We start from the raw sequence: 21,715 nt of genomic DNA on the forward strand, positions 1-21,715 counted from the left end.
GGGCGCGTGGAGCGTCTTTGGTCGATCAATGGCAGGCAACAGAAGCAGCCGATCGACAGGGCGCAAAAATCCCTGACTATGCGTGAGATGAGCACTCTTACGAGCCACTGCTGTGAGGTCGCGAGTCAGGTTCCGAGGTGTTGATGCAGAAGACAATCTGCAGAACGACCAGTTACAATAGTGAGGTAGTCATATGAGCTGGTAAAGAAAGAAACCCTAGCCAGGTTGGAGGAGTTTGATGCTCTCATCGACTCGTGAGTTTCGCTGCAAGTAGACTTGATCGAAGGCTGTTTTCGCGGGGTTTGAAATGTTTCTGGCCGCACCTCCTCCAGTCTGACGCAACTCCTCTTTGTGGCAGGATTACCAAGTAATAGACTCAATTATCGCGGCGGATCGCTGGGCTAGTAAACGTGGGGAGGTATCCGTGGTATCCCATCGTCGCACGCATTAGCTAGCAGCTGAAGCACCCGGTGACATCTTCTCCATACACTGAACGTTTTGCAGCGAAGACAGCACCGATAGCTGCAAGGGATTGTTTGATTGTGGGGATGCGGTGCTCGATGGGCCGCTCGCCTAGACCAGCTTGACCAGGCCGGATAGCGGAAAGGAATCTGCCCTCGCGTGGAATTCGCACGATGATACATCATAAAGTTGAACTGCAGTGTATGTACAACCATGCATCACGAACGAGGCGGATTGGCCCAATGGGGATAGCCGAGTGTTGAGGGCCGCCTTACCTGAGAGACTATCGAGTATCGACATCTGTCTGGCTGGGGTGGACATGTGCGCATCGTGTGTAAGTAAGCCCTGTCTGGATCCGTGTGGTGAAGATGATCAGGTAGACCGTACTGTACCCGTGGATGGACGGCTGAAGTAGTGGATCCGAAGTAGGAGGCCGATCTTCATGTCCATGTGAACCATTGCCAGGAAAATTGGCCCACGGCAAATGGGGAGATGGGCAAATCGACTTTCCCACTGCTGCCGGCCGACAGAGTGTCTTTTCGCCTCCTCGCCTCGTACCTCCACTTGGATTGCTCCGCTGCCGGCCGTGTTTCTCGGAATCTGGCGCGTCCGATCTCGACTGTTCCCGGATGTTTGTACACACGGATGCTGATAGGCGCGGCGTAAACAGCGGAGCCATCGTGATAGGTGCCTCAATTGGCTGCAGCCTGGAGCCGGGAGCCTTGAGCCTTTTTCTCCTTGAAATCCTTTCCACTTCGTTCCCATTCCCTCTCCCGTAGGCGTAGGGCAGACGTCTCAGCCGTCCGGCTCTAGCGGGTATGCACGGCCTTCCCACTCTCCTCTGTGGTCCCTTCACCGCCAACTCGCCCTTCGTCGACCAGCGAGAGGCATGCGGGAATGCCCTTGATGGCCTGTCTGCTTGTTGTCCACATGCGCATGTCTCCTTGGCCGTGGCCCGCGCACCGCTTTTGACCGTCGTCACTTGCCGCTGTGGATGTGTGATACTCGGCCAACTGGCGGCGAGTGAAATAAGCCGTTTTCCCAGCATCCAGGTTGCACTTTATCCATGCGCGTTACCTAAGGACATGCAGGTCGTGCCAGTTGCGATCACAGTGCCAGAATTGATGTCTTGGTCACTGTCTGCTGAGCCAGCGCAACCCACCCACCCCAATTCGACCAGGGGGAATGAAGCATCCTTGCGCGTTGGGGGCTTGAAATTGGCTGCACTCTGCTTGACACCATCGGGTGCTGCCAGGAAGGCGACGACACCTCCGGGGGGGACTGACCGCCTGGTGGCCTCATGACTTCATCCATCAGGGGTGCCATATGCCATTGTCGCACAATGTCCCTGATGGTCTGGCCTCGCGGAATGTCCAGCAACATGTGAGACGTATCGGCTAGAGCAACTCGTCAACTGGGGATCACTGTCTGCGGTCGAATAGCTCGAAAGAGGCGCTTTTCCGGGTTGGTTTCTGAACCTTGGCAATGATTCCATCATCATTTTAGCGGCACTTGAGGCGCCTGTCCCTTCTGCCCTAGCTGCTGCACAAGCCTCGAAGCGTTGGGAGTCAGGTATCCGTAGTCAGGAACATATGTCTCAGACAAGCCTTGAAACTTGCTTCTTGGCTTTGCTGGAAAGAGTGCTGACACCTGCTCGTTGCGGCGATCCATATCCATCAATTGATCCCTTTGGTGCACGGGACTTGTTCTTTCCAGAGCAGCGTTATGCAGACCGCGATGCCTGACACTTGGCATGCTGCATGGCTCTCCCATTCGATTCGCGGTGGCATCGAATCCCGATTGATTGAGGCCGTGCACACCTTCCCTTCTATACTGCGAGATGGTGTCAAACGATCATGATCTGTTTATTATGAGTATCCGTACTCCGTACCGAGCTGACCAGATATCGATGGGGAGAAGACGGCCGAGGTCGAATTCTGCCGGTGAATTGTTCGAATCCGAGTAATAATCAAAAGATCCACCCGTATTCGATCGAATTAGCAACCTCTCGTTCTGCAGCCTGAAAGAGGCAGAAAGGCGGTGTGAGCAAGACACTTGCCCTGTGAGGACAATGCTGCATGCTGCGAGATTGGTTCCAGCCTCACGAAAAACTCAAAATCCCCCCTCTGGCTTGGGCATCAAATGACAGACGCGAAGGTCTCCCGAAATGCAAAGAACAGCCGAAAGTGACCCCGTTCTAACCATCGGTGGGCCTGTTTGATGGAGAAAAATCCTTGCTGCCGAGGTGTGCTTCCGATATTGGCTGGGAAGTTGTGCGGCGAGGGATCAGAAGAGGGCACAAGCTTGTCAAGAATTAGGTAGAGAGAGAGAGAGAGAGAAAGAGGGGAGTCGTACAGGACCAGGCAGGGGATGATAAGAAAGGAAATGAGGAGGAAAGCATACGGAGTACGGCAGCGACCAAAACCGAAATCGAATGAAGAACCGCTTCGAGCCTTCAAGCCGCCCGCTATCCGCGATAAAGACGCGAAGGTAAATCGAGGTACCACGCGATATTACCTTGCGGCTGTGAGGTTAGCACGATGACAACCTTGTCTAGCCACGCTTAGTCTTGGGCCATCTTCTTCTCCTCATTGCCCTGCAACGACGCTCACGGCGTTCATCAATAGCACCGGAAACGATTAACCAGTAACTCGTTGCCAGCACAACTCTAATTGAGTATTGTCTGCGGTTGTGCAACATTGTCCACGAAGATATGCGACAGTCCACGATAGCTGCTGACATGGGCTTGTCCAGGCGAGACGGTTCGTAGGCGCTCATACGATAGTTGGACAGGGTCAAGCCATTGTCCTATGGCGTGGGTTGGACGGTAGGACTGTCGTGCTCCGAACGGCATGGTCTGCACATCAGTGGATACTTCCACGTGAGGCAGTATCGACCAGAGTGCAGACATCGGGGGCGTACAAAGTTTTAGTCTGCACGTGGAGTGCCTCGCTGAGGTGGTATTTGAGCTTGACAAGGGACGTGCGAGCAGAATCCCAGGCCCATGCGAGGAGGGCGTGGAGGGGTAGGCAGGCCCCAAAATCGTAGACGTTATGGTGACTGGCTTCTGTCCCATCGATCCAGTCTGGTCTAACTGAGTGTTGCAGCGATATTCGGTCGTCCGCTGGGGCATGGTAGGAATCCAGCCATGCCAGGGCCAAGGTAAGCTCAGGTTTTTTTATTTTTATTTTCTACTGGCAGCTGTCCAGATAGATTCGACGGCAAGAGAGAAAAGTGCGGTAGTGAGACGACCAACCAGCAGCGGCCGACATGGATGTTAGCCAAGGGAAGAGGAGTAGAGTAGACCTGGGAGTGGCTGTTATTCCTGAGCTGCATACTTCAGGCAATTGGAATCACGGCATGGATAATGCGGTCAGAAACTTTGGGTCTGATGACCTTGTCCTGCTGCTTGTCGTCCCGAGGTATCCGCGCGACCTCGTCCCGACTTCTCGTGTTCCTCTGGAATCCGCGACCCAATATGGGTCTATCCTGTCTAAATGTCGTTTTTATCATTTGCCCTTTTCGCATGGCTGTAATGAGTATAGCTGTGTATGAGGGAACCTCCTGCTGTTGCTGTCTCGTTCACCCATTGACGGTGATAATACGCCAGCTACGGAGTGATACCTCAGTCGGAACAGGGTCAAATTATGCGCCGGAACAAACCGGGTGTATGATAGAAACAAAAGGACGCAAAGAGACTGGTACCGTTGGAAAAACTTGTCGTCGGGCAAAGCGGTTGCCGGCCCTGCTTTGGGTGTCGGGGAAATTACGGTTGGTTGCCAAATTCGTGATTCATAGGGACGCATGATTGAGATCGATGCAAAGGATGATGCCGACACCGTGCGTCATGACGGTGACAATTCTGAGAACGAAGTGTTTGGACGGCTGAGGGGAGTGTGGCCACTGTTTAACTCCATCGTTTTGCATTACTAGAGGATTGCCGTAGTACATATAGACGCTACCCTACCCTCGAATTCCGTACTATTTAATCTTAACCCTTTTCTTACCTATCCTTTCCTCTATTTTACCCTCTCCCTCGTTAAGGGATCGCTAAAATCGTAGTTTCGATAGCTTATTAATAAGCTAGTATTACTATTTAAAAATAAGTAACTTACTTTTATATATAGGCGCCGGGAGTCTTATTATTATAGAGATAGTAATAGATATACCGGAGTACTTAAGAGAGCTTTTTAATAAATTTTTAATACTATTTAAAGCGATTATCCTTAAGCTATAAGAGGAAGCCGAGGTATTATATTAATACGGCCCTATTTATTTCGTTAGTATTAATAATAGTCTTTTTAATATAAAATATATTATTAATACTCTGCGGCCGCGTTACTACTTTTTATAAATCGTACCTAATATTAATAAAGATTCTAACGTTATTTCTTAATTCGTCTCTTAGTTTCTTTATTAAAGCCGTTATTATAAGGTTAGTTTAGTTATTAATATTTTAGTAAGTATTTTAACTTAACTTAGAGGCTCTTATAGCCTTTAAAGAGAGGCTTTTAAAGGACTTATAATTAGACTTTTTACTTATTATAAACGAAGCTATTATAATTAAAGCTATAGCGTTACGAACCTCAATAGTAAGTAGTTAGTAATATAGTTATCTTTTTTTTATAGCGAGCTTAAAAAAGTATTTTAATTTAAGTACTAGGTAGGTACTATATTATTTTATTAAAACTATATTCTTGTACTTATGACTTAGAAAGAATTAACTTTCTTTAATAACAAGGTACTTAGAGGGGAGTGTGGCTGCGGGCTGACGGGCGCTTGCCGCTGTCGAGTTTGTTATTCGGGCGAAATGTACGGATGGATATTTGACGGCGCATGATATGCCGCTTTGACTGGTCGCAGCTGGTTGGATTCGTTGACAGTTGAGCGTGCGTAGCAAAAGGAAGCCAAAGTCGTACGCCTCCATGTCAAAAGTTGACATGTTGACATGTTGCATGCTGGAGTAAATTCTGGGCGGCTGATTTCCTCGTGTATCCGTACACCAACTTCATGGAGGCTCTTGCTGATCGTGACTTAGGGCGGCGCAGTGACTAGCTAGTTGTCCCGGAACACTGGGCCGGACGGCTTGTCGTTGGAACAAACGTGCAAGCATGTACACATCGCCGCTAGCACGTTTGGTGGTCGTCCCGAGGATGAATTGGCGCTGAGCATCCATACAGAGTACGGGCTTGTGTGTACGGAGACGGTGCATGTACTCTGTAGGGACGTGGTAGGTATGTAGGTGCGAGGTCAAGGGCGAGAGAAAACGGCCTTTGGACTGGTTTGGTTTGGTTTAGTTTTGGACTGGTTCCCGTTCCTTCGGGGGGGCGACCAACAACTTTGGAGAAGAAGCAGACACTGTGCCCCTCAGGGGCATTAACGCTTGCTTAGTCGAATCCCAGCGGTTTGGGTCGCTTGAGATCTGTCGACGCCCTAACCTTCGCGACAGATCACTCTAGCAGCGGGCTGCGTTTCTTGGTGAACCCCCAAACCAGGGTGTCGGGATTTGCCTAGTTCATTCGAGTATAGCCCATAGATTGGGGATTGGGGGACCTGAGCTTCTTGAGCACACAGTAGCCCTAAAAGCACATTGGCGTCGGTTCCTGGGCTGGCGCTGACGCCGGCGCTTTTGTAGGAGCCACGGCCACATTGGCATTGACTTGGGCAAGGCTGTCTCGACATGCCTGGACGAGGGACGGTCGGTCGGTAGCGTGCAGGTTATGGGTAGAAAAGGAGCCCGAATTGTTGGTGAGCCTAGCGATGATAGCAAGCAAGCTCGCAAGGGCAGCAGCATATGGACAGCAGCGACAGCGGCGACAACGGCGGCAATTGTGATGTGATGATTGTAATTTGTAACGCATTCAATTGCTTGCAGGACCGGGGGGGGGGATCAAATTCGTATCGGACGCCGAACGACTCGGTCGTGGAGTGAGCGGTGAGAGGTGTGACTGTGAGCGTAAACATCCCAGTGACCGGGAGGGGGGGGGCGGCTAGACAGTCTCGAGGTCGAAAGTCGAACACGTATTCGTAGACGATGATTTGAACATGGAGACAGGCAGGGCGCAGGCATTGCAACGGTAGGTGGCGGTTAAGTTGTTGATTTGCAAGCAGGGAATCGGGAGTCGGGAGATGACAGACTGAGGTGCGCAACTAAGGTGCCGTGGCATGCGTGGGTGCACACTCAGAGTCCGTAGTAACACGCAGTAAGATACTCCGTCGGTAGGAAGGACTGGCGGGAGGATGTATGTTCCATTGGGCGAGTGGCGAAGCGGGCGAGAGGCGGCGGGCACGGCGGGAAAGAATGACCCAAGAATAACGGGATGCAAATGTCACTGAGGGATTTCCCCGAGGTCCCGCCACTGGCAGAAATGGGACCTGGCAGGTTCAGATTCGAAAGCAAATGGAAGGAAACGTGAAGACAACTGGAAGCACTCCTTCTCCGCTCCTGCAACAATTGAGCTCGGGAAAGGACAAAAGTGATGAGTGCTTGCAGAGTACATATTACTGTACTTGCCTTTTTGCCATTCCATTTCACCAGCTGACAAGAGTTCTGCCTCAGGTACAATTAATTCAAGGTATCTTAGGTAGGAGGTATGCGAGGTACTTCTTGAGTTGGAAGGCACGAAAGGCATTACTTTTGTAACGTGGAAAGTGTGTGGGCATCTATGCGCCAAAGCGATTGTGCTGCGCACCTACTCCGCAAGCAAGTGGTAGTAACATACCAAAGTTGAAGGTGCCGTGGGCGCCTGCTTCATGGGGAGGTGGCACGGTGGTACACATGGAGGACTGCCCAGGAAAGTGCCATAAATGGTTGAAGTGCATGATGACCTGATCCAATCAGACGTGGACGGCTACATGCCCGTGGAAGTAGCCCTCACCTCGATTTAGAGCGAGCTCACCGAGAGGAGGCACGACCGCTTCCCAGCGGCCACTTCCGGCCGAGGCCGTGCCACGGTCGTCCGTCCACCTTCACCGTCACCGTCGCCATCGCCGTTGTTACTCGGCAAGAGCAGTCACTACCCGTACTCGCTTGCAAGTTCCAGCCCTTCCATTCTCACAGTACTCCGTACGGAAGGAGTACCTTATGGATGCTTCTTGTCCAAAGTCCCACCTCAATTTTGGATAACTGCACTTTTGTTTTCAGTTCCACCGAGGCATGTGTAATTGATATGTGCCATTGTTACTGCCCAGTATCCGCCTCCTCCGATTTTCGACTCCGCATGCATCTTTTGGTTGTCTTGGAAGGCATCTTTGGTATGGAGTCGCGGAGTACCCACTTCTCATCATTTTGCAGTGCAAATTAACCTGGATGGCAAGGTATGAATGTCGAATGCTCGCCGCCGCAGTCATACAGGGTCGCGGGCTGTCACAATTAAGCGAGGGGTAACCAGGAGGGAAAAGGAACAAGCCCTCACATCACATCCCCTGCTCTCTATCCGTACGTAGTAGTGAACATACACCAAGTCGCTTGGGTTTCTGGGAAGCTGTTCAGGGTCTCCCGGTGCTCCAGCCCTCTGGAAATTTTCTGAAGCAAGGAGAAGGGAACTAACTAGTGGGCTACAGCCTACCGACCTTACAAACAGGGCGGGGGAAGCAGCACACTGTGGTGATTGACATGGTGGAGGGCGAGGTTCAAGGTAGAGGGTACGGAGGGGAAAAGGAGAGGGGAGGGGGGACATTCCCATGGATGGGATGCAGGGCAAGCTGGATGCTGCAGCTCCTTGCAAGGAACCCAATAAAGGTTGCCTGGAGGGCTGGGCCACCCCTTCCCATCTTTTACCCCCCAATTGCCCCCCTTTTCCTCTGACTTCATTGACTGAGCGCTTGACCAGGACTGGACCTCACCAAAGCCGTGCAGTGCACCACGCAATGCGAAATACGGACTATGGAGGACAGAAACAGAAAACCTCGAATCTGGTCGACTTCAAACCCTGGCATCTGAGCCCCCTCCCCCCCCTCCGTCTCGCGTTTGGCTCGGTATTCCTGGTAAATCCGCCCCCGGCAGATCTCAGCTGCGACAAAGTCGACGTGGAGGGGTGGCCCGTCCGTCCGTCGTCTCCTCGCGAAGTCGCCCGGCCTTGAGGTGCCCGATGACAGGGGGATGCACAAGCGAAGGGAAAACCCCATTTCCAAAATCGAGGAAGCGGATGCCGCTAGCTGCCTTTCCAGTTAGCACCAAACAGCCCTCATCCCCGAGGCTATTCTCTCCAAGCGAATTCTGACCCTCTGCTCTCCAGGAAACCCACCCTTCACGAATTGGAAGCCAAACGTGTATCGATTGTCGATTGTCGAATCTCCGGCTTCCCCAAGGACCTCGTCTTAACGATGTGTGACACCTTATCACTCCCGTGACGCGGTACGTGTACTCTGTCTCCCTACACGCAAATTCTCCCCCCCTCCCCCCCAGAAAACCCCCCCCTCCCAAATGGGAAGCCAAACGGTGTTTGTTTGTCTTTTGTCAAACCCCCGGCTCCCCCAAGGCCCCCTCCTTAACAAGTTGGGACCCCTTACCCCCCCCCTGCCGCGGTCGGTTTCTCTTTCCCCCCCCCCAAATAAGGGGGTTTCCTCCCCCAAGGGGGGCCCCCCCCCCCCCCCCCCCGAGACTCCATCGTAGGTTGAGCTTCGCTGCGAAGCAAGGGACTATTCCTTGACGAATTTCGGCAAAACGATCGGAATTTAGCACTCGCGTCAAAAAGCCTACCTCCCAAGATCTAGATTTCAAGATTGCAGAGACGACACGAGCTTCAAAGTTCGCATTGAGAGGCACGGATAGATTGAAGTCACCAGGCTAGCTGTATCCAGCTGCCTTCTCCAGTGCTGTCGTCTTCCTGATTGTCCACACGTTCAATCATCACTAGCTACCTCGACTACGTCGCGTCGCGTCTCGCTCGATCACACGCTCCTGGTGGATGGGAAACTCGAGACAGGATGAGCCAGCCTCAGCGTTCGTGTCTGCACCAACACCAGCGCACACCTAGGCCCTAGCTTGGGGAATCGTTTGACAAGTCGAACTTGCGGGGAAAACGCTAAGGTAGCCCCCGAGCTACTGGTGGGTGACAGGGACAAGCTCGACATCAGACACTTTGTGTAAGGAGACATGTGCCGTCTCAAGCAACAGGGCTTACAACTTATATCGCTTCAGGGGAATTTGTCTGCAGACTCTAGAGTGAGTATCAAGACGAGACTGTGACTCTCGTGTAGTGGATGGAATCTTTCTTGTACCATTCATGCCCGTTTCTTGGTGGCGCACTCTTGGTCAGCTCAAGGGGGCTCGTCCATAAAACGTGTGCTGATCGACGAGATTTCTACATCGTAAATACGATGGTGGCTTCTTCTGCTACAGTCCGAGCCCCTCACCTTCAACCTAGGCGTTCACCAAGCCGTTGGAAACGTCCGATATTCAATCCTCGAGGCTTGGCCAGAAAATAAGTTACGCCTTCGTCCCATCAGCAGCTATTCTTGTCGCAGCCCCGTCTATAGACGCAGCTCAGGAATCGACCTTATGGGCTCCACACCAATTGACAGATCAAGTGTAGGAAACCGCCGAACCCCTAAGCATCATAGTCTTAGGGTGATCGCCAGACCAGAGTTTAGACCACCGTTTGATCCCAAGCCCTGGACCGGCGCGCCAAAATAACCTTTGAGCGCGACCGAGGTGCCAGCAAGATCCTCGGTGACTATACAAACCTCTAGAACTCTATCAAAGTGCGGTTCTGCATGCAGGCTATTACCGCCCTCACGAGAAAACGCACAGGACCACGCAGCATTTGTACGGATAGGACAACAGCGCAGAAACGGAGCGAATTCTGTAGCCAAGCATTTGTACACCAGACCGGACCAGGAGATAGTGCCAAATGACCGACGGTGTCAGAACCAGGTGAGGAGGGAATGTTGGTTTCCATTTCGTCGCTGCTCACAGACCACAGGCCACAATCCACAACCCACCCGAATCCACTCGGTTGTATGTATTTCGTACTTGGTAGCACAATCTCTGTCGCGGGCGGAGAATATTCTGGTAGCAGAGCCCCGTCACGGACGCCGGGGCTAGTGTTGTGTTCAAGACGCCGGGCTCAGAAGTCCCCGAGGCGTCCATGCTGTTTTCGTCCACCTGGATCGACTCTAGTGCAAGCATTCCCTCAACTCCGCCCGAGTCAGGGTCCCACACTCGCGGAGTCTAGATCGCGGGCACCACACGGCAAGTCCCTCTTCAATGTCTCCCCCTTGGCCGGCACCATGAAAGGCGGCCTCTGCTTTCTTTGTTCTCTGTCCGTCGGAAGAGGACACGGACAAGTTACGGGAACGCGTCCAGACAACCGGCTGCTCCTTGCCCGATGCAGTCGAGTCTCAATCGCAATTGTCATTCCTCAGCTGCCGTGCCGAGACGGCCCCGGCGTTGGCGATGACGGATCCGACAGTGCACAATGGCTTCGGGAGACGGCAGTGCTCGTACTGCTTCCTTACGGTACGCATAGTCTCTGGCCATGGTCAGCGAACATGTATGCACAAACGAGGTACCCCACGCATCTACACTAGGCTTCCGTCTGCAACTTGGGACATCTGGCTGTCTGGGTCGCTGGGACGTGTGCATCTCGTCGGGTTTGGGTTTTGGTGATTCGGATATCCAAATTTGCAGGTGTTGGCAATGTTTCTGCAGATGCCAATGCAACCGTAACTGAGCATCTCGACGATCGACAAGGGCATCAAGCTGAATGGCCAGTGATAGATGGAAGAGTCGGCACATCAGCCCCCCTCCCAAGCCCTCAAAGCCAAGGCGAGGCAAGGTGCAGGGGAGGGGGAGCATCAATCTTCACCTTGCATCGCTCGACCTGGTTCGTCGATGGCATGGGGGGGGAAAAATTGAAGGGAAAAAAAATGTGAGAGAGAGAGAAGGAGGTGGGCCCGGTCACGGACTCCTTCCCAGTTCCCACCCACTTCATCATCCATCAGGCTAGCGCAGAAAAATGGCGCAGATCTCTGTTCTCTGGGGCCTAGGCTCTTGGTGCCCACTTTGGATCCAGAGGAGAAGGAAAGACCCCACCGTCTCGCGTTCCTACCTTCTCTCATCGCAGACCCCAGCATCCATGCCCCCCCCGAGTTTCCCAAATTCCCAAGTCCCCAAATCCAAAGCCAAGCACCAGCCTGAAGTCGACATATCCCTTTGACCATCTCACGAGACCTCGCAACTCTGCGTCGTACAGTGTGCGTCAATGTTCATATACAAGCCCCATATAAAAATATACCTCTCTCCGCGAATACCCACTCTGGGCCGCCGCCGGGCCACCTGCCTTGCCTACCGCAACACACACCAGATCCGACATTCCCACCTCACATGCCTGTCGCTTGGGTGGTCCCTCTTTTTTTTTTTTCCTTTCTCCCTTTCTCTCCTTTGCCCTTCCTCTTGGCTATCAATTCTCTGTTTCCTTGCGCTAGATGCTTGATGCAATTGGAGGTGAGGTGGATGTTTGAGAATCTTCGCTTTGTAGCTCGTCAGCTCACGTACCTTGGACACAGGGTCGCCCAAAAATTCATCACGATCCGCAGCTGTATTCGTACATAGACGAACACCGTCACTCTGTCCCACTCGTCGGTATTTCCCTCGCGCCCAGCTGGCTGCATCTCAATTCCCGGTATGGACCACCACAGCACGAGCAGGGCACCTAGGCCACGCCGCACACCAAAGACCGTCAGCGGCTCCTCCCAGAGTCCCAGAACCTAACGTCAGGGAACCCCAAGCCAGCTGTGGGCACCCAAATGCACACCACATACACCACACACACCACAAGGACCACATCTACGACCAGGGGAAGGGAAAATTTCAACCCTCGGTGCCGCTTCTCTCAGCTCCGCGGCCGCGGTCTTCCGGCCCTGGACCTTGCTTGCTGGTGCCTCGACCTGCCCTGACTCCCTCCTACCAAAAACTCGACTTTCAGCTTGAGCGCTATTTGCTCGGTACCGAGGCACACGTTACCATCAGTTGCGCACGTTGAATGCCTACGCCTACCGCCCACCAGAGGTACGTCGATCCGCAGTTGCACACCTACCTACTACACACCACACACTCATTTCAGCCCGCGCTCCCGTTCCGCGACGACGCGGCTGTGAGTCTCCTATTCTGGCTCTATCTCCTTCTTCCCCATCCATGTGTGATGTGCCGTATAGTGTGCCTACACTTACCAAGCTCTGTAGCGAGAACCTTACCCGCTGCCCTTTTCCAAACTTCAGGTTGCCTATGCAAGACCCAGGCTCACCAGCCGTCGCCGGCTTGTCTCCCTCTCCCTGGCGCTATCCATACGCATGATCAAGATCAACCCATCCTGGAGCGCTTGCAGACGGTCGATTCGATTTGTACCTACCGCAGCCAACCCCCATCCTAATTCTTCCTACGCTTAACTGTACGAGATACAAGACACAAGAAAGACGGTACACTCGTTGTGCGCCTAGGCATGCTTTCAGGAGCAAAGGGCATTGCGCAAGTTTTGAACTTGCTCGAAATCATGGCCAAGACCATGCCCAAGCCTTAGAATTTGCCGTCTGGAGGGAGTGCCACGCATCCGGAGGTGCAGAAGCAGGTCGTGCAGCATCCAGCTCGGCATGTCGTCGTGTTCTGGAGACTGGCTGTGCCGTACCGCGGACAGCATGTCTTGGGAGTGCGTGCGGATGTCATGCCAGCCAGTCAGATGGCTTGCCACGCCCTTCACCGGCCACACGCCCCCTTTCGCCGCCACAACTATTTGATTCCCATCCGCTGGGAACCTCGACCGTAAGAATCCCAAAGGTTGAGCAGGGAACAAGGGCTCTCGATTCTCATGGTTGGGGCCCTGCTCGCTGGCTGCCACGCTCTCGTGGCTGTGGCTCTCTGAGTCTTTGCTTTCTCAACTGCGGTGGTTGACGGTCCGCTGCTGCTAGCTACCTACCTTCGTACGCGGCTTTGCTCGCTGGCCAGGCCTGCACAACCATGACCGCCGCCTTTGTTATTAACCAGCTCTTCGTGTGCAGGAAGATATTGCACAGCGATCATGACTGCGTATTGAGTACGGAGCGCTCACGTCCTCGAAAAGACTAGGATCAGGCCCGAATGCGTTTTCTACCCTCGGCCACAATGGGCCATCCGGCACCACCCATCTTGTTCCCTTCTCTCCAAGCATTTGGTGTGGCGTCGTGAAAGGGGAGGGGCGGTCTCAACTATCATTCCTCCATTGAGAAATGGAAATCCAAATACCAGTAAAAATCCACACCGACCGCTGCATCACGGAGCAAGTCATCGCCGACCCATCCTATTCCATAGACACACGGCATCCTGGACTTTTCCTCGATGAGTACAGAAGAGTCAAGACGGTACGTTACGTTTCGTTCAATACTCTCTAATCAGGTATTTGTCCGTAATCGACGTCTCTCACGCAGTAGTTCTTTGTTTGTATGTTTCTCGTCAACCCCTGCTCGCGAGTCAAGACGGCGGATCCGACAGCGGGCAGCTGCAATAGGTAGCTCTCGGGAAGGGGTCCCGATCTTTAGGTCTAGGTAGCGACCAAGTTGGGGGCAAAGAAAAGAAGCTTTTTGCTCTTTCCAGTGGAATCCTTTAATCAACTCTTCTCGGCAGACTCCGTCACGCGCTGAGAGCCGAGAACAAGACCGAATGCCATTGTGCGATTTTCGTAGACATTGACTCGAATCGACCGAGTTCCTAGTCGACGACTCGATACAACCAACGAGACATAGGTCACGGGAGCCAAGTCATCTTTCTCATCGGGATTTTCGGGTTTCGGTTTTCCACGGGCCACACCTTGGACCCGACATGCTGTCAATTCCAGGTCGAATAATATCATTATTATATGACATTTCTCATTCCTTCTTTGATGGGCGATAAGCATTACGTGCATAGAATTCCAAGGGCATTAGCAAATTTCCCGGCACCTACGAGCATCCCAGGAGGATTGGGGTACCAAAGATTATTAAGACGACAAGCAAAATAAGTGCAAGGAAGGCGCACGTTCCAGCCAGTTAGTTCAACGGCAAACAGCTTCATCGAGCCTGTGGGTGAGCAATATCAATCTGACACGCGACGCGACAAGTAATCTCTAGGTTGTTGCGAATTATCTAGAGTCATTGGAGTCTAGTGTCCAGAGACTAGAGTCCAGACAAGAAAGGAGGTTTGGTCATTTCATTGATTCGATCGTTTCACCCGTTCCGGTCGGAGTCGAGCGTCGTCCAATGGATGGGAAGACTGGATGAGGAATCGAGGTGCTGACCAAGAAAACGCGAAGCAAGCAGTGAAAGAAGAAGCGACGCCATACGCACAGCCAAGGTCTCAAGTCATTCAGTCAAGCCACCGTACTTTTGGCTAGTCCCGGCATCCAGAAAGCGGCGTCGCCAAGCTAAGGGATCCTCAGCTAGTGAGTTAGTGCGCAGAGGACATGCGTCCCCAAGGTGGTTTAGCTGCGAAGCGCACTTTCATCATGCCCCAGTATCGGCATCATCATCATCATCACCACCACCACCACCACCACCATAATTCATCTCCTGTACCCGGGATCCGTAGCGTAACATTGCGAGCGCCCGCGCCGACACCAATCTTCAGACACTGCGGTCAAAGGCCTAGAAGCACCTGCCATCTGCCACCTCATCTGCCACCTGTCAACTCGTATGATTACCAGCTACGTTTGTCTACTAGGCTCGAATGTCTACCGTAGTACTGTGTTTCTATCTACCTTGGGTGTCGACTGCGATGGAAGGAGGGGGGAGGGGTAGGCCACAGGCAGGTATGTAGGTACGTACTCCGTACCGCAGAAAGAATTGGAAGCCAACAGCACAAAGTACGCAGTTACGTACCGAAAGACGCTCTTGATGTCTTCCTCCTACGGGCGGATACAGCCAGGATGCTTTTAGCAGTAAGGAAAGTTCCCAGGAAGGCACGAGAGGCATACCCCTGCAAAGCGAGCAGTGAAGTCTGAACCTCACCCTCACCTTTTTACCTCACCCCCCCGGTCCCGACGCAAGCAGCCCTGTGGGAGACAGAGGAAAAGCACATGGATGATTCTCACCTGTCGCCTATCTACTTTGGGGGGACATCTCCAGTCTCCAAGATTTTGTGATAGGGGTATCGGTACGTACCGACTTCTACACCGTGTCGCTGGGACTGCAGCCTTCTTTCACACCCACCTTCACAGGGCGCATGCTCTTCCCATCTTTCACGGCTGCAGTCACCTATCAACTCACATACCTCAAAGACGAGGGACGACGACGACTGACGACGACGATGATACAACTGACGACCTCGTCTGTACCTCGGAGGATACGTACCTCCTGGTCTCTGCTCCTTATACTCCTGAGTCCTTACTCCTCACACATGTTTATTATCCTTCTATCTGCAATTGGGCATTTGCAAAGGAAAGTAGAGAAAGGGAAATGCCTAGTTACGGAGACAGGAAGATCTGGAGGATAGACGGAGAGGACAAATGCCAAAAAAGAAGAAAAAAAAGAAAGCTCACCTCGCCCTCCTGTTGCTTGATCGGCTCCTCTTCTGAAGTTCTGGGTGTGTGTTTTCCATGCCCATCTTGTGCCAATTCACCAATCACTGCTCGCACTCCCCCAGACTCGGTCGTCTGCCCAGTTACATTTCGGAGCAGTCTCGTCGTCAATTTTCCATTTCCTAGGTATCCCAATAATTGCTGCCCTTGCTGCTCAGTCTGATACTTCCGTACTCCGTAGATACCTGACACCTTATCTTATACGTAGACAAGGTACAGAGGAAGGTGGCCCCCCTCTGCTCTGGCCTCTGGGTTGTAGTGTAAGCATTGCCAATTGGGCAGGGCAAGAGCAACAACCTTGGAAAAGGCAACCATACCCACGACTTGGAGCTGAAGGCTGGAGTCTGGAGTCTGGAGGTGTCTGTCTCCCGGGATTTCACCCTTCCACCTCACTCGTCCATCACTTTCACTCACCCCTTCACTCCCAGTCTTCACCCCCTTCACGGTTCACCCTTCATCCTTCCACTCTCCAACGCATCCTTGCCCACCGCACACTCACAGGCCCGTCGACGCGTCTCCACCTGCTGCAAATCAGCCCTCGCGCTGACCCGTCATTCAGGCGTTCCATTATTTCTCTCTCTCTCTCTCTCTTTCTCCTCTCTCTCAAGCTTACCCCATTCTTCCTATCCCTCTTCCGTCGCAAGTATTAAATTCGTCTTCCTCCCGGGAACGGCGCTAAGATCGAACTCCCCTCGTCATAAACCTTCATTGGGTTTACCCCCTTACCCCCTTCCTTAGCTTCGCCTTCCCCCTTCACATTTCCCACACACTGGTGCTTCACCGAGCTGAGCGAGAAGGAGAAAGAGAGAAAGAAAGACCAGACGCGCCAGAACTCAGAGAGGAAGAGAGGCTCACTCGACAACAGAAAAAAATTTACCCCATCTTCATCTCGCTCTTCTTTCATCTCACTACACACACACATACACACACTCACACGCTCCGCCCGCGCGCGCTACTTCTCTTTCCTCTGACTAGCACCACGGGAAAACCGCACTACGCAAGACACACGCACGCACGCACGCACGCTCTTTGCTTCCAGCATTCGGCAGCGGCAGCGGCAGCACGAGCACGTACCTCACTCGTCGACGTCGTCAAGTCGAGTAAAGTCGGAAAGACCAGAGGAAGGAGCATCCACCCTCCGCCACCACTCGTGCCCACCAGCCCACTCACCCACCCATCTCGCCCTCCAGTATCCGTAGACTACGTACCTACTTTCGTACCAAGGCCAAGGTCAACCACGCCCCCCTACCGCACGAGCATCGAAGCATCAGCACCCTCCACTCAGCTACCTTAGCTACCGTACATACAGTCTACGGAGTATTCCTACACCTCTCTCTATCACCCGACACGACACTACCGTACCTCACCCAGCCTGTCGAAAGCTGTGCTGGCTGTACCAGATTCTCCTCGCTCTTGCTGCGTGTGAGTGAGTGCGCACTGCTCCTGCACCAACCAACGCATCACCCAACTCATCACCACCCTCCTCCGCACTGCAGCACACCGCGCTCAGTCGCTTCTTCTGCGTTGCAGCACCTGCATCCCACAGTCTCCTGCATCCCGCCAGCCAGATCAGACAAGAGTCAGTTGCTTTCTCGGGACTCCCATCTGCCATCTCGTCAAGTCAGGTCCCGACCTCTACACCAGGCCAAATCCAGACATACGCCAACCCCGATCAAAGAAGAGGCACACCCTACGCTATACGCAAAGAGGAACCCTTCGACATCCCATCCTCCTCGCCAACCCCACTCAACCTTTAGTCTCCCTCTCCTCGGTGTACGGAGTACCTACCCTCTCATACGCCTACGGCACTGTTCGCCGCCTTTGGCCCAGGTTCCATACACACACCCAGCTCGTGGGCCTTCCCACCCCTGTCCTATCTCCGATCCAGACGCTAAGGACTCGCTCGGCCTGAACTCAAGCGGAGAGCCCAGCCCATCCATTACTACTTAGCGCACTATTTTAGTGTCGCTCTCCCCAGGCAATACCGTCAACCTCTTTCTCAGCCAAAGCGAGTAAGAGCCAGAGGAAAGAGAAAAAAAAAAGAGGCGTCCTTTCCGTGATCTGGCAAAGACAACGCTATCCTTGCCACTTTGAGAGATCCTCGCTCAGGGCCGTGGCTAGCGACTTTGTTGTCATCACATCCCCATTTAACCATAAACCCGAGCCCTTGGGTGGCCCGCGCTATCTTGGCCGCCATCTTTATACACCATCGTCGCGCCGCCTCAAGTCTCACTTCACTCCCGACATCACTTGTCTACTACTACTATTACTTCTTCCATTATCCTTCTTTTCGTTCTTCAAGTGCAAGCCCAACCCGCTCCCGCTACTTGAAAGACCGCTTCCTGAGCCATCCCATCGACCGCTCTTGCATCCGGAAAAGAAGAGAAAAGGAACCGCCTACCACGAACCTGCGAACCATTTCCCCGTTGGCTTGAGAACTAAGGACTCTCCGGCCAATTCTTCGCGACCCAAGACGTTCCTCTGAACTGTAGCATGTTCTTGGTCCCAACGCAACACCAGTTCGTTGACAACCACGCATCACTGCTCTCTTCAGGCTCGCCACAGCTTGGAGGTTCCCGCCCAGAAGCCGCTGCCATCAGCTCGCTCCTGACTTCGCTCAGCACCTCTATGGAACGCAGTGCTACCGAGTACTCGCAGTCAGGTTTGCCTTCGCCTTACCCAAGCAACTGCGGCGACACCCGTTCTGAAGGCTCATCTGCAGATCACGCATCTGCTGCGCAATACGCGACCCAACAAGAGGTTCGCCCCAGCAACTACTCTACCTCAGCGACGCCCACCTCCGAGTACAGCGTCTACCCGCCTTCTGCGCGGTCAGGATCCTTCCCTGAACACATTCAGCGATCATACCATCCTGCTAGCAACCACAACGGTGGCAGCGGAGGCATGGCGCAACAAGCAAGCAGTCCGTCTTTGCCCCAGCAAGATGGCCGTAACCATCAGGTCCCTCTGGCCAAGTCTGACCACGATGTACCCATAGATCCGTCGATAGCGGCGCCGAGTCCTACCTACGCGTACGGACAACACTCTCCCTACGGTCCTCCCCCCGGAGACATGTCGCACTCCTACCAGCATCCCGCCTACCAACCCCGTCCCGATTGGACCGGCTACGGCCAACACAGCGCCGGTCCCCTGACTCCCGCAAGCCACGTCTTTCCCCCGACACCGAGCTCTGCCCCTCCTCAGGGACGACCCAGTCAGGTAAGTGAAGGTAGCAGGCGATGAATTCAGGTGTGCCAGCGCGTCAGGAGGAAAAGTTTGCGCCGACTCTATTTACGGTAACTCATCCGAGCAGTGCTCTGCGCTGCAGGATCTGAGAGGCAACCATCCAAAGAGAGGGGGTTCTTTCAGAACTAACTTGGCAGCACGGCCGTTGGCGCAGGGTCGGAGACTGGCACACGCGCGAAATGTCGTCCAATGGAGGAACCAGTGTACTGACGTAACAGTTTGGCAACCAGGTATACTCTTTCGTTCCAATTCCCGGTGCCCAGCAGCACAAGCGACCCCGTCGACGATATGAGGAGATTGAGCGCATGTACAAGTGCGGCTGGAATGGCTGCGAGAAGGCTTATGGCACATTGAACCATCTCAACGCACACGTCACAATGCAGTCTCACGGACAGAAGAGAACACCTGAAGGTACGTTTTGCTGCACAATCTGAATCCCGAGTCGTTGCTGGTGGCGAATTTTGTCGAAATCGCGTTCGCGTTCACGCTGCCAAGCGGTACGCGGGACTAGCGTCGTACATCCCGCAGTTTAGCGAGCCGCGGTTTTTCGCTTGTTTGACCCAGTGCCATCCATGCACATGGCCTAGTGTCCGCGACAAACTTACGATAAACGCGTCAAGACACTCTTGTCGCAATTCACGGAGGCTAACATTATGGGAAACAGAGTTCAAGGAAATTCGCAAGGAATGGAAGCAACGTAAGAAGGAGGAGGAGGCCGCTCGCAAGGCCGAGGACGAACGTCAGCGTCAAGCTGCGGCCGCTGCACAGGCCGCTGCCCAGAACGGTTCAGGTGATCCTCAGTCTGCACCCGACGGCTCATCGTCAGCTTCTGCATACGCGCCTGGTCGCCAGGTCCAGTTGCCGCCCATCGGATATCAGCCTTCGCAGTACCCTGCGCCCCCGTCTGGAGGTGTTGCGCAGCAGCCTCTGCCCGAGTACAATGGCTCCCACATGTACTCGGCCAACTACCAACCTCAGTCTCCCTACGGCCAGCCGAACCAGAGCATGTACAACTCACGTGAGTTTCGAATCGTCCGTGTGACTGACCTCGGCCAACTAACTGTATAGGCAGATAACGGTGCTCAGGCTTCAAGCCACTGAGGACGGCTGATACGCCAACGAAAAGGACCCAACCGTAATGATGAAAGAGGAGATGAGCTTGTACATTATCGGGTTCCCTTTCACACGACGACAGCCGCACATCCGTAAATGTCTATACTACGAACTTTCAACTTCGTTTCTTTCGGCTACTAGACGCGCGGCAAAATTCTGGTTTACGAAGCGATATCCGCCACTTGATGGCTTTGGGATTTTCACGTTTCGATCGAGTACACGCACAGCATGGTTTCGATGCGTTACCAACATTTTCACAGGCGCCTCAGGCACACCCGTCTGAGGCTTGATCATTGACATCGCGATGCGATGCTGATGTTTCTTCCTCGGTTTTCTTTTCCCCACATAAGATGATGCATTGGGCAACGGCTTTTTCCTTGGACCGGTGTGGTTTCTGCATTTACGAGAACGGTTGAGAGGGGTCATGATTTGACGAAACGGGTGGAGGCTCGCTTTGGTTGGCCATTTATGGTCTCAGTTTGGAGAGGGTTTCTTGACATGGGCGCAAACCGGCTCCGATCTGAAAGACGTCACGGGCTCGGCATTGATCTCACAGCAGTCTTACCCCCGAGCAATCGAGGACAAAGATGCTCTGTGATGATTGGGAAAAGGACGACCGGCCTGATGCCTGGGGGGTTCAGCACGATCGACGCCCCAACTCTCCATCCTTTGCAGACGATACCTTTTTCCTTTTCAAGACTTGGGTCCCTCGAGGGAGCTGCTCTTCTCGGATGGCGATAAGGATTTTCGGAAAATGGGGACTTTTTTTCTCGGTAGAGGGCGAAAGCACAGGATTGGCAAGGACGGACCTTTGGAGTGGCCGAGATACCTATACATACACGGACGTTCAGGGCGTCGACAGAATGCGTTTGACAGTTGATTTGCTTTTTCGCGGTGGAAAAGGAAATGTAAAAGATTTTTGAGAAAATACACCTCTTTCACAGCACTACATACCTACATGGCAGTCTGACTCGTGATGTAACTCACAACTGAGCACAACTAAGCTGTGAGTGGTGATGAATTACCCAAACCTGCAATGACAAAAACCAAGGAGTCAAAATTGGACGAACACCGTGTGTACAGTGAGGCTGAAAGCTGAAAGAAGCTGAAAGCCAAATTGAATTGTTGCAGAATTGCCATTTTGGGGGAGGGGAAGGGGGGGGGGGGGCAAGGATATATCGTTGAACCCTCGTCTAATGACGCAGATGGCAAAGTGTGGGCGTAATGGTTGGTAGCACCATTCCCCTTGCAAGCCTAGTTTTATTTTTCTTCATCAAGCGGCATTGCACTTCTTACATGCATGGTCGACAAGGATTTCGCGGGGAAAAAGAGACAAGGGTTCAGGTTTAGGATCTTTTGTGGTTTGTTGG

General features: G+C 53.2%; 7 protein-coding genes across 7 annotated transcripts; 5 read left to right on the plus strand and 2 right to left on the minus strand.

The window, feature by feature from the left end:
* Window positions 1-1,271: 1,271 nt before the first annotated feature.
* Window positions 1,272-1,845, minus strand: CABS01_09154 (uncharacterized protein; the record flags this gene model as incomplete). The annotated part of the gene is made up of 2 exons (XM_060542511.1): window positions 1,272-1,475; window positions 1,702-1,845. The coding sequence occupies 2 exons, from the start codon at window positions 1,843-1,845 to the stop codon at window positions 1,272-1,274; spliced, it is 348 nt and encodes a 115-aa protein (XP_060400792.1).
* Window positions 1,846-1,959: 114 nt separating this feature from the next.
* CABS01_09155 (uncharacterized protein) lies at window positions 1,960-2,496 on the minus strand (the record flags this gene model as incomplete). The annotated part of the gene is made up of 2 exons (XM_060542512.1): window positions 1,960-2,290; window positions 2,354-2,496. Coding segments are annotated over 2 exons (474 nt in total), but the record flags the coding sequence as incomplete, so codon positions are not given.
* A 7,854-nt stretch (window positions 2,497-10,350) lies between these two features.
* CABS01_09156 (uncharacterized protein) lies at window positions 10,351-10,995 on the plus strand (the record flags this gene model as incomplete). Its single annotated transcript, XM_060542513.1, has 1 exon — window positions 10,351-10,995. The coding sequence occupies one exon, from the start codon at window positions 10,351-10,353 to the stop codon at window positions 10,993-10,995; it is 645 nt and encodes a 214-aa protein (XP_060400794.1).
* Window positions 10,996-12,608: 1,613 nt separating this feature from the next.
* On the plus strand, window positions 12,609-12,836 carry CABS01_09157 (uncharacterized protein; the record flags this gene model as incomplete). Its single annotated transcript, XM_060542514.1, has 1 exon — window positions 12,609-12,836. One exon carries the CDS (start codon window positions 12,609-12,611, stop codon window positions 12,834-12,836), a length of 228 nt encoding a protein of 75 aa, XP_060400795.1.
* A 41-nt stretch (window positions 12,837-12,877) lies between these two features.
* Window positions 12,878-13,351, plus strand: CABS01_09158 (uncharacterized protein; the record flags this gene model as incomplete). The annotated part of the gene is made up of 1 exon (XM_060542515.1): window positions 12,878-13,351. A coding segment is annotated over one exon (474 nt), but the record flags the coding sequence as incomplete, so codon positions are not given.
* A 5,128-nt stretch (window positions 13,352-18,479) lies between these two features.
* Window positions 18,480-20,333, plus strand: CABS01_09159 (uncharacterized protein; the record flags this gene model as incomplete). Its single annotated transcript, XM_060542516.1, has 4 exons — window positions 18,480-19,205; window positions 19,451-19,643; window positions 19,897-20,250; window positions 20,305-20,333. The coding sequence occupies 4 exons, from the start codon at window positions 18,480-18,482 to the stop codon at window positions 20,331-20,333; spliced, it is 1,302 nt and encodes a 433-aa protein (XP_060400797.1).
* Window positions 20,334-21,569: 1,236 nt separating this feature from the next.
* CABS01_09160 (uncharacterized protein) lies at window positions 21,570-21,695 on the plus strand (the record flags this gene model as incomplete). The annotated part of the gene is made up of 1 exon (XM_060542517.1): window positions 21,570-21,695. The coding sequence occupies one exon, from the start codon at window positions 21,570-21,572 to the stop codon at window positions 21,693-21,695; it is 126 nt and encodes a 41-aa protein (XP_060400798.1).
* Window positions 21,696-21,715: the final 20 nt, after the last annotated feature.

This window comes from Colletotrichum abscissum (genome assembly GCF_030869225.1).
Source record: "Colletotrichum abscissum strain IMI 504890 chromosome Unknown Scaffold_21.1, whole genome shotgun sequence".
NCBI classification, from domain to species: domain Eukaryota; kingdom Fungi; phylum Ascomycota; class Sordariomycetes; order Glomerellales; family Glomerellaceae; genus Colletotrichum; species Colletotrichum abscissum.